Here is an 11,540-nt window from a genome sequence, read left to right as displayed (position 1 = left end):
TGACTTCTCTTCTCACTCCCCAAGTTTGCATCTTTCTTCTTGTTTCTTCATCTGTCAATTGGTCCAAATTTCTTTTTAAGAACATTTCGATTGGGTAAATAGGCTTCAACTTTTGTTAATGTTTAAGAAATTTCAAGGCCGCCTCCTCTGGAAGGATACAACTGGGATCGCGGTGGGTACATTACACATTACACTGCACCAAGCATAGCAGCCACCAGTTAAAAATATCAGAGGAACCATGAAATTCGGAAAATTATGAAACATAAAATAAAACTAGAAAAATCATATTTTCAAGTAAATTTTAGGAGAACCCATAGAAGTTCATACAAATGAAGATATACTTTATTGTGCCCTGTCAGACTCAGTTAGTGAAAGCAAGGGAACATCAACATGAGCATCAGCAACAACAGCAATCTCAGCAGCAAACTCAGCAGCAGCAGCAGCAGCAGCAACAACAGCACCACCAACAGCAGCAGCAGCAGCAACAACAACAACAACACCAACAACAGCAACACCACCACCACCACCACCAACAACAATCTCAGCAGCAGCAACAATCTCAACAGCATCAACAAATACAAATGCAGCAAATGTTGTTACAGAGAGCTGCACAGCAGCAGCAGCAGCAGCGTAGAGATGGTTCTAATCTTCTTAATGGCACTGCAAGTGGGCTTTCTGGAATTGATCCTTTAATGCGACAAAACCCAGCAACTGCGAATGCTATGGCAGCAAAAATGTATGAGGAGAGGTTAAAGCTCCCTTCTCAAAGGGATTCTCTGGATGAGGCATCGGTGAAGGTATCACTCCTACTGGATCTTGTTTCTTATGTTTTGGTTGATTCCTCGCGAAAGTAACACTATTTGGAAATGCACTAAGCACGGCAGCAGGGTGGCGCCTAGTGCCTAGGCACTGACTAGCTGGGTTAGGTAGCCTCCTGGGCGGGCAAGGTTGGATGGGTGATCCTAGTGCCTAAACACCGCCTAGGTGGGGTAGAAACCCCCTTATAGAACAGTGAAAATCAGTAAAATGTTTATTTGTATTGTGAAAATTCCAGGTGCAGCAAAGGTATGGGGAAAATGCTGGCCAAGCACTTGATCCAAACCAAACGTCGTTGAAAGCAGCCGCAGGCGGACAATCTTCAGGGTAATTTCTGAACTTGTAGATTATGTGTGCATTGACAAGCTTGCATGAGACGGTAGAAAATGGAAATCAGGGAAAACAATAAATTGTTATGAGTGCATAGTTCTTGTTGGAGAGCTCTCGTTTGCATTATATCCTGGGCTAGGATTTCTCCTTTCTCTGTAGCATGATTGTCATCTTTGTGATCGAACAGGCACATAAAACATTAAGCACAAGGTGCATTCGAGAATTTACCTTATTTTTTCTAGATTGTTCGTCCTGGAAACTTCGTATATCTTTCTTTGTCCAAATTCAGATCATAGTAGCCCTGGAGCATTTGAAAATTTTAATCATACTTTCATTCTGAATTTGTTTTTTTTTCATCGATTGATTGTACCTCGAGGATCAACGTATGTTACACTTCTGTTTGTGCTATTGCTATGAAGTGGTTTCGTCGACGCGACAGCGCCTTGAGGATGAAGTCCCTGACAGAGGATGTTTTAATTATATTTCTTGCTTAATCTTAATGGTCGCAATAGGCCTCTTTATATCAGGTCCTCCTCACAAATACGGAGAAGATCTGTATACTGCCGAACATGCCTAACTATCACTCCCTCCATTCCAAATTAATTGAAGTTCTAACTTTTCTCTAAGTCAAACTTCTTCAAATTTGCCCAAGTCTATCTACGGAACTAGATTAGTCTACTTATATCTACTCCCTCTGTCCCTATTTACATGGCGCACATGTATTTCGAGGTTTAATTTTCGCCATCAATTTGACCAACAAATCATAGGTTATAGGTCACAAAATTATGCTGTTCAATTAGTATTAAAATGTACTCCCTCCGTCCCACAATATAAGATGTTTTTTCAAGTTATGTTAGCTTGAAAAACGATCTTATATTGTGGGACGGAGGGAGTAGTTTCCAATGGTGTAATATTAATGACAATATGACATATACTTTATATATTGTGGGTGAAAATTGGATCACCAATAATGAGGGCGCCATGAGGGATGGAGGGAGTATCATAAAATATTTTTTGTAATATATATATGATGTAAATATTGGCCCAATTTTCTATAGACTTGATCAAATGTAGAGAAGTTTGACTTAGGAAAAGCTAGTACTCAATTAATTTGGAATGGAGGGAGTAGATTAGTATACGGGACAAAAATCGTTATTTATAAAAATTAATATACTTATTTAACTTTTATGTTTTGATTGGGAGGGTACATATCTTTCTGTTGCTACAGGACACAACTGTTCACATCACACTCTTTTCTTCACATGACTGCTATAGGTTATGTTTAGACTTTAGTGCTTTGCAATGTTGTTGTGGATAAGCAGCAGACAACTGTAAGGTTACAGTTTTTGATTACGTAGAAGGTATGTTACTTCGTTCAGTAGTGGAAGTACCATGAGTCCATGACCTGCCATGAGTCATGAATCATGATTGGGCCTTAGAGTAAAAATGCTAATCAAACCATAAGGAATAACTGTTCATGTTGGCTCATGCAAATAAGATATGGTGCATTTGCTTTCAAATAGTATTGAAATTTTACCTTTGATAGGCAAATTTTGCATGGAGCTGTTGGTGGATTGTCAGGTGCTCTGCAACAGGTTCAGGCAAGAAGCCCACAAATGCCTATGCAAGAACAGGTTACATATAGTTTTCTCATTGCTTCTCGTAATTATGCCCAGTGCCAAAACTAGATAGAGAAGAGCGGGCCTTACAGGTTTTAGTTTCTTATCTGCTATCATATTTTATTCTTTACAGAGTATCAAAACTGAGATCAATCCAGTTTTGACACCCAGAAGTGCAGGTCCCGAGGGATCATTCATTGGTGTCCAAGGTAATAGTTTGTCCAGCTTATTGCCTGGATTTGCTGTTGCGTCAGTTAACTATTCAAACTTCAGCTTACACTATTTTCTTACTCAAACTGTTTTTAGTGCTTGGTTTGCTAAGCTTAATTCAGATGTCATTTTAAACAGGATCTAGTCAAGGTGGAAGCAATTTGACTCTGAAAGGTTGGCCACTCACGGTACGTTTTATCTTATGACCACACTTTATTTCTTATCGTGTATGTGCTCTGCTTATGATTTATGGTCCTATTGTGGATTCGGTTTTGGCTGTTTATATGCATAGGGGTTGAGGCACATGCTCGATGCGGCTGCATAATGCAGGGGCACAGTTATATTATTTAAACAAATAATTTAGTTTTCATAGAACTGCAATTGTAGCCCCTCCTTTTTCTGGTGACGTATGATAAACCCTTGCCAAGTGCAGACGCTCCAGGAATATTTAACTTTCTAACATCAACTATTTTTCTTTTTTGCGTGGCACTCTGGTAGAGTGCCAGATGCAAGATGTGTACTTGCACCTGAAGATCCACTTTGTGAATGCTTGCAACATGGAGGGAGGGAGGGAGGGGTGTGATATTCCATTAACCGATACAGTACAAAATATTGAAATCTAGTGCTCATGAGGTTCAACTCAGTAACCCGCAATCGGATCGGTTTGTTCCGGCAGTAGCCAAACCACTGCTGGGTGGCCTTGGTGGCCATTCTGAACGAAAATACCAACGTCTCCACATACCTTAATGGTTGCACTGCTTGAGGAAGCTTGTGATTTTTTGCCTACTGACCTAGCTCTTGTTCGTTACATGTTGCCCTCTTGTTGCCAGTTTCTAGTTCTGTTACTGATTCTGGGGTATCCTTAGCAAGCACATTTTTGCAGTTTGTGAACAATGAATTCTTTGGGCTGTTATGCAGCGCACGTGTGCATTCAGCAGTTGGGGAAGCAACAAACAATTTGTGTACTTTCTGAGTATACTCTAAACCATGTGATTGACATTGATTGCTCTAACATGGGTGCTATCTTGCAAATTCTGTTGTAACATATACACCTTTTACTTACCAGGGCCTCGACCAGCTTCGCTCTGGTATCCTGCAGCCGAAGTCATTTATGCAATCTCCACAACAACAATTTCAACAGCTCCAATTTCTGAATCCACAACAGCAACATCAGCTTTTGATGCAAGCGCAGCAAAACATGGCTTCCCCTACAGTTAGTGATGTTGATACCAGAAGATTAAGGATGCTTCTTAACAATAGAAATATGGCCATGGGGCAGGATGGGCAGACAAACAGTGGTGGGGATATTATTCCAAATATTGGTTCTCCTAGCCAAAGTGGTGGATCACGTACAGATATAGACATGCTAATAAAGGTATGTTCTATGACGTCCTACCTGTCAGGGGCTAATTTTCTGCAGCTAATCACGGGACTGTCTATTTGACAATCGACTGAAAATGAATTCACCTTCATTCAACTTTTTCAACCGCTGACAAGCAGATAACAGCTACACAGAACTACCAACCAAAAATACATGTAATGAAAACTGTATTTGATGTACATGACTACTGTAACAACAGTAGTACTAGAATAGTAAACCCATGTGAATAAAAAATATGATTGAAACAGTGTGGAATGCTTGTGAGGAGAATGCTTATACCAAACACACGTAAACAAAATAAATAAACACTCACAATACATACTATTGGCTTGGAGGGAGTGCTATTACCCTACATACATGAACAAACTGGGAGTTCAATCACAGCACGTGATTGGACAGACAAAACATTCGGTGAAGCCAAATTAAAAATCAGTCGATTGAAATTAGCAATTCTGAATCCATAATATAAGGTTTTCTTTATGAGGTATTATATTTACCTAGTTGAAGCCATAATGAGGCTTCTTAGTTTCTTACTCTCTCTTTCTGAATAAGAGGTTCTTAAGTTTGACTAAGTTCATACAAAGAAAAAGATCGACATCTACAATACCAAATAAATATGTATGTGCGTGTATAAATCTGAACTCAAAACATACATGTTTTCGTAGTGTATGTATGTGGTATTTTAGATCCTGATAATTTTACTGTAAACTTGGTCAAACTTAAAATTTTAACTTAGGAGAAAACTAATACCCCTTCTTACATTTTTGGAAGGAGAGAGTATTATACAGAGACTGTATTCCCAGTTTGTTTACAGAAGGATGGAACACGAACATCCTAGCCAAATGGCACATCTACTCAGAACTGATCAAAATGAAACATATTCAGCTTTAGTTTCCATCCATTAGGCCTTTTTACTTGTCCACCACTATTTTCCTTTCATAACATTTTCTTTCATACATTCAAGAACTAAACAGAGAACGATTTCTACTCCTTTATTTTTGTAGACCTTTCCATTCCTTCTATTTGAAGTGCTGCAACTGTTGTACTTTTCTCATCATCTTATCTGTATACTATTACTGCCTGTATGAGTGAAGCTGACCAGGCAAACAATCTTAGAAACCAGGAACTGCTGTTGTTCCTTTGATGGCTAAATCTACAGCAGAAAAGTTATTTTCTATTATTCTATTAACTATGCTCTTTCTCTCCTTATATGGGTGTTTCTATGTAGTAGAAGAAAATTGCTCATTTACAACAGCAACAACAGCTTCAGCAATCTACAGTCTCCAGTCAGCAATCTCAGAGCTCAAATCAGCTTCTCCAGCAACAGGAAAAGCCTGGAGTTGGATGCATGCCTATTGATGGAAGCATACCAAACTCTTTTGTAGTAGCTGACCAAGTATGTTACTGTTATGCAAATACAATGTTTTCAGCAGATGATGTTTATATTAATATTTTAAATCTAACATACTACTGCTTATTTATGCTGCAATGTGGAGGAGTGACGGTCTTAATGGTTGTAGATATACCTTTGTTTGCCTCTTTATTGAGATATTAACGATAAATCAATCTTATAATGAAGCACGCATCTCATTTCAGTCGCATGTTTTAAATTGGCCACATACAACTACAGCGCTGAGTGCTTAATAAGTGTTAGGATCTCAAGTTTTGGATGGTATTCTGTGCAGACACATTTGGTAACCTACGATAACTTGACAAGACAATAAGAGCATTGTTTTGCTCTTTGTAAAGACATGCTAGCAGTTCTCAGATTTTGCACAGTATATTTGAACTGCAATTGACCATGCTACCTTGCCACTTGTTTTAAGTATTACTCTGATGTTCAGTACGTAATTTCCTATGGAGTTTCAGTTTTTTGTTGTCCTGCGGTTAGTATGCCCCCTTTGAGCTTTCACTATTACTCATGGTTCTGTGATACATCTGTCAGAAGATATGGGTAATCATTCCAATTGTTTTAGATTAGTAAATTTGATATTAATTCGATTTTAGTGGTTCAAACACTGACATTGTTCTCTTTGTGGTTCAGGCATCAAAGAAGAGAAAGAAACCTGTCTCCTCTAGTAGAGCTAATAGTTCAGGAACAGCAAATACTGCTGGGCCATCTCCAAGTTCTGCACCTTCGACGCCTTCCACTCACACACCAGGAGATGCAATGTCCATGCCACAGCTGCTGCATAATGGTGGTCCATCAAAACCATTGATGATGTTTGGTTCTGATGGCACTGGAAGCTTGACCTCTCCAGTAAACCCACTGGTATTTATACTGTGAAATCAGACATTCTCCTTGTAAAGTGTCATTAGCACATTGCCTCTGTCAGTGAGATGACAGAAGTACTTAATTTCAGGGTGATGTGGACCGTTTGCTGGAAGATGGCTCCTTGGATGAAAATGTAGACTCATTTTTATCACAGGAGGACATGGATCCTCGGGAAACCATGGGACGCTGCATTGATGCCAGTAAAGGTATGTTTTGTTTCCCTCTGATACATGGTTTTTCTTGAGTTGACTCTTTCGCCTGAACAAATAGATTGGCCTACCTGTAACAATCGCCGTATTTCCCACGCATATTCCTTTGGAATGTCTGCGTGATTCTTGGTTTCAACAAGTTGCAATTCCTTTGTTTCTTTGAGAGAGATTGATTCGCGTGATTGTATCAGATAACTTGTTAAATAAAAAAATGTGTACAGTGTATCTTTTGCAAGATGTAATGCTTTTGAGTCTTTAGTTCTGTTGTAGTTAATTATTATCAGTTTACTAAGCATGCTATCATACTTGTGGTTATGAGAGCAAACTGTAGGAAAGGACACTTTGGAAAAATAATTTTCCGTGTTGTATGTTGTATCACCTTCCCAAAACCTACTTCCTATGGCCTATTCAGTTTGAAGAGGTTTGGCAGGGATTAAGAGGACTTAGCAGGGAATATAGCTCAATTCCTTGCAATCGCTCTTAATCCATGGCAATTCCTGCCAAACCTAAAAGCGGCTAGTAGATCCCAGGGGGCGCTTCTGCTGAGCCATCGTTGTGATTTGATCAAGCCCTTTTTGCTCAAAATCCCATTGCAGCACCTGCCAAGCTCAATGTCAATCAAATTTAGAATTTGACATTTCATTACCCCACTACTATCGCATATTTGCATGCGCCTTAAGTTAAATTCTTACATAACTCCCTTGGAATCAATCTCTTCTAATTTGGCGGAGGATACATCCATTGCTGGTTAGTAGTGAATTGTGATGACAGTAAAGGTGACAGGAAGTGACGCGGTGCCCCCTAGCAGGTGGTGTTCTTTGGGACTAATTGGTTTCTTTGAGCTTAATACATGGGAGAATAGCTGATTTGGCGAAGAATTAATGTGGATGTGTTTGGTCTGGGATTCATTTGCTACATAGGACAGGAGTATGCTGATAAATGATTCTATATGCTGTGGGGTGCCATGGACTTGTTTCATTCTACTCGGTTGCAAATTATTTTGATGGGGTGACTCATTGCCCAGTGTCTCTTTATTGCAGGGTCTGGTTTCTCCGAGGTTGCAAAAGCCCGTGCGAGTACAGGCAAAGTTAGCTGTTGCCATTTCTCGTCAGACGGAAAACTGCTCGCCACCGGAGGCCACGATAAAAAGGCATGGACACCAACATAAAAGTAATTGTGAATATACTGGTGCTAAAGAAACTGGAAGCTTATACCCGCTTTCGTATTTTTCAGGCTGTTTTATGGTTTACAGATGCCCTAAACCCCAAATCTACATTAGAAGAGCACTCGATGCTTATTACAGATGTTCGATTTAGCCCAAGCATGACCCGCCTTGCAACATCTTCCTTTGACAAAACTGTGCGGGTTTGGGATGCTGACAATGTATACCTATTTCTAACTACTGTCTCTCTTACGTTTCACAAGATGTCATATACCTTAAAATGCACTGACTAATTAATTGACTATATACAGCCAGATTATTCACTCCGCACTTTCACGGGTCATTCAGCGTCTGTTAAGTCGCTTGATTTTCATTCAAATAAAGAAGACATCGTTTGCTCCTGTGATAGTGATGGGGAAGTGCGCTGCTGGAGCATAAACAATGGTAGCTGTGTGACGTGTGTTAGGGTCTTCAGCGTATGCAGCCCTTTTTCTCTCCCAAACATTTCTTGTTTGTCAAGGATGTTCTTTTATAATGCGCTGAAACATTCTCCTGTTATCGGCATCTTATCCCAGGGAGGTGCAACTCAGTTGAGATATCAACCTCGTCAAGGGAAATATCTTGCAGCTGCCTCTGAGAAGATGATATCAATATTGGATGCAGAAACACTACAAGTGTGTAGGAATGCCTTAAAGGTTCGTTACCAGAGATCATAGTCAAACACATCCTTGAATTGTTTTCAACTTTTCAGAGTTACTTGTGTATTTGCTATGTGTACTTTATGCTATACCATGCCTTTTCTTTTCTTCTTCTGTGCCCCCACCTGTGTAGCATTTAACAAATGTCTTACTAGAAACACACTGAGAAAATTTGGTTGCGATGTTGGGTTATTTGCAACATATATGGACACTAAACATAGGTTTGTCAGAAATCATTCTGCTCATTTGGGAGTTCAGCTGATTTGGCAGCCTCCATTTTGCATAGGTTGTATGTAAATGGTCACAGTATTTTAAATAGCTAGCCACTGCTACACTATAGGTTTTTTTTTTGCAGCCTAATAGCTACGTTATGGCACCTTGCATCACTATTCTAGCGTATCTATTTGCCTTGAGTAAAAGCAGCATTAGCTGAAGCTATTCCTTGTAGATGGTAATGGGCCAAAACAGCAACCATTTTCAATTCTAGTTATAAAACTAAGCCCAGAAAGAATATGCATACGAGTATACAAGACATCAATTGAAAAATCAGAAAGCCTACTAGTATGGCATCCAAAATCTTGTTTCGACCGATGCTACTTTGAATGGTTGTAATGCTACTTTAACTGACTTGGTAGTTGTAGACTTGAGACATGGTGCTATATGTGTGTGTGTGTGTGTGTGTGTATGGTTTCTTAGTTCTGTTGACTGACATTTTTAAGCGTGCATATGATATTATTAATATTTTGATCAATAAGACGCTATTGGAAATAGCTTCCACGATAGCTAGCAATAGCTGCCGTTGCTATAGCTCGGAGCCTCGGACCTTGCCATGAAAAATGCGATTCAAAACATTGATCATATTTTTAAACAAACATTTACGTACATAAACCTTACTCCACAACCTAGATACATGAATTTTTTTCAATCTTTTTTGAAAATTTTCAGAAGAGACTTGCATCACAAAAACTGGCGAGGGGGTAAAGTGATGCAGGATAGTGAGACCCACAAAAAGTTTGTGGGGCTGGGGGTGAGCCAGGAATAGTTTTAGGATGGATAAGGGGACTTGTGTGAGAATTTATCTGATCAGATCTTATATGATACTGTATAAGATTTATTATAGGATTGTTGCAGTAATAGTGTTCATTTTGGCCCATGTCTTTTAGCTAGACCGTTGCCACTACAAATCAGATCATCATTACACTGGTTTGGCTAGGCCTTCGAATGTTTGATGAATGGGGATTAGCAAATATATTTATCGAGTATCTTGCCTGCTTGTGATCCAAGTTTCCAGAACAATTCGATGTTGTCAGCTTGGTATCGCAATTAACGTTGCTTTCATCAGTGTGGTGCTCACTGTAATAGGAACTTTTGTTCATGTGTAGGGACACATAAAGAACATCGAGTCGATTTGTTGGGATGCTGCGGGTGACTATCTGGCCTCTGTAAGTGAAGATTCTGTCAAGGTGTGGTCATTTACTTCAGGAAATGATGGCGAGTGTGTGAATGAGTTGAATTGCAGTGGAAATAAGTTCAATTCATGTGTTTTTCACCCGAATTATCCGTCATTGCTTGTAATTGGTTGTTACGAGGTAAGCTCTCTCATATCTTATGAGGTCGTTACTTATGAGGCCCAAGTTGATCCATTTCGTGTTGACATTTTTATTGTGTCTGTGTATCATTGATATCTTGCAGTCCTTGGAGCTTTGGGACATAAGGGAGAAGAATACGGTGACCATCAGCAACGCCCATGACGGCTTAATTGCAGCCCTAGCTGCATCAAATGCATCAGGGTTGGTCGCTTCAGTAAGTCATGATAAGCTTGTCAAGCTCTGGAAGTGAGAACAGGGAGCAACCTTCCTTCTACATCACATTTTACAAGTTGGTCCCTGTGGACATCTGTCGTCTGGTTCCAGCCAACGTTGTATGATGTAGAAACAGGGCGGTTTCTGCCGCAGATAAACACATGACGAGGGCAGCTAACGAAAATGTCTTCAAGCTATCTGTGTTCAAGAACTAACCCAATTTGATGTCGTCCCAGTTGCTGCATGTGCCCTTGGATAGGTTTGTAACTATCCTTGTAGAATGTACCATACTCTGTAGTGGCCTGCGCAAACTCTAGAGTGTTGTTATCATTGAATGGTCACAAGCACAGATGCCTTTATGTATTTGCTGATTCTGACTGCATTTTTCAAAACTGCGTTTGCTCTTATTTCCCCTTTCACTTTGTGTGCCTCCAAATTCTCCAGTGCTCTTCTTTTGCATATTTGTTGGATGGCGATTGAGATGCCAGAACAAGAGTGTCGACTCGACTGGTCTAAACTGGGTTGGCGGTTACTGCGGCCTCTATTCTTCGGGAAACATTCCGTCGTTCTTGGTTTACATGAATTTTGTGGGAATTCTAAAGGATGGTTTGCATAGCAAAAATCCCTTTGAAGCACTTTGGTTTGTAGGAATCGGTTCCTATTCCAATCCTTCACATTTTCAAAGACATTAGCTTAGATTCAATGGAAAAATTTCTTACCCTATGCATCAAATGACATTTCTTCCTTCATAAATAACTCGAACAATGCCTGTGTGTTGCAACGGGATATAAATATCTATCGATCTACTTCCTCCATTTTCATATACAAGGCCACTATGGAATATACATTTTGCATCTATACAAGGCCACCAACAGTGATCGAGGCAAAGTTAATGCTATTTTCTCGTACTAACAACCTGTTTAATACTTGCATGCATGTAGTCATAATGACAGTCAGCTACTTTCTTCACTCAGTTTCTTTGCATGCATACGGACTATTAATGATTCTGGTAAACAAAAGGAAAAGTTGACTTGTAAA

The 11,540-nt window shown here is 39.6% G+C and overlaps 1 protein-coding gene across 1 annotated transcript; it reads left to right on the top strand.

Annotated features, from left to right (window-relative positions):
* The first annotated feature begins 314 nt into the window (after positions 1-314).
* On the top strand, positions 315-10,909 carry LOC125544197 (transcriptional corepressor LEUNIG-like). Its single transcript, XM_048707789.1, has 15 exons — positions 315-797; positions 1,055-1,143; positions 2,693-2,780; positions 2,899-2,974; positions 3,114-3,163; positions 4,042-4,350; positions 5,588-5,752; positions 6,401-6,628; positions 6,720-6,837; positions 7,881-7,990; positions 8,074-8,223; positions 8,314-8,478; positions 8,578-8,697; positions 10,083-10,289; positions 10,393-10,909. The coding sequence occupies exons 1-15, from the start codon at positions 330-332 to the stop codon at positions 10,537-10,539; spliced, it is 2,490 nt and encodes an 829-aa protein (XP_048563746.1). The 5' UTR covers positions 315-329; the 3' UTR covers positions 10,540-10,909.
* Positions 10,910-11,540: the final 631 nt, after the last annotated feature.

The sequence above is a fragment of the Triticum urartu genome, chromosome 3, assembly GCF_003073215.2.
Source record: "Triticum urartu cultivar G1812 chromosome 3, Tu2.1, whole genome shotgun sequence".
NCBI lineage: Eukaryota > Viridiplantae > Streptophyta > Magnoliopsida > Poales > Poaceae > Triticum > Triticum urartu.
Note: the sequence above shows the minus strand (reverse complement) of the source record. Positions and strands in the feature narration are given on the sequence as shown.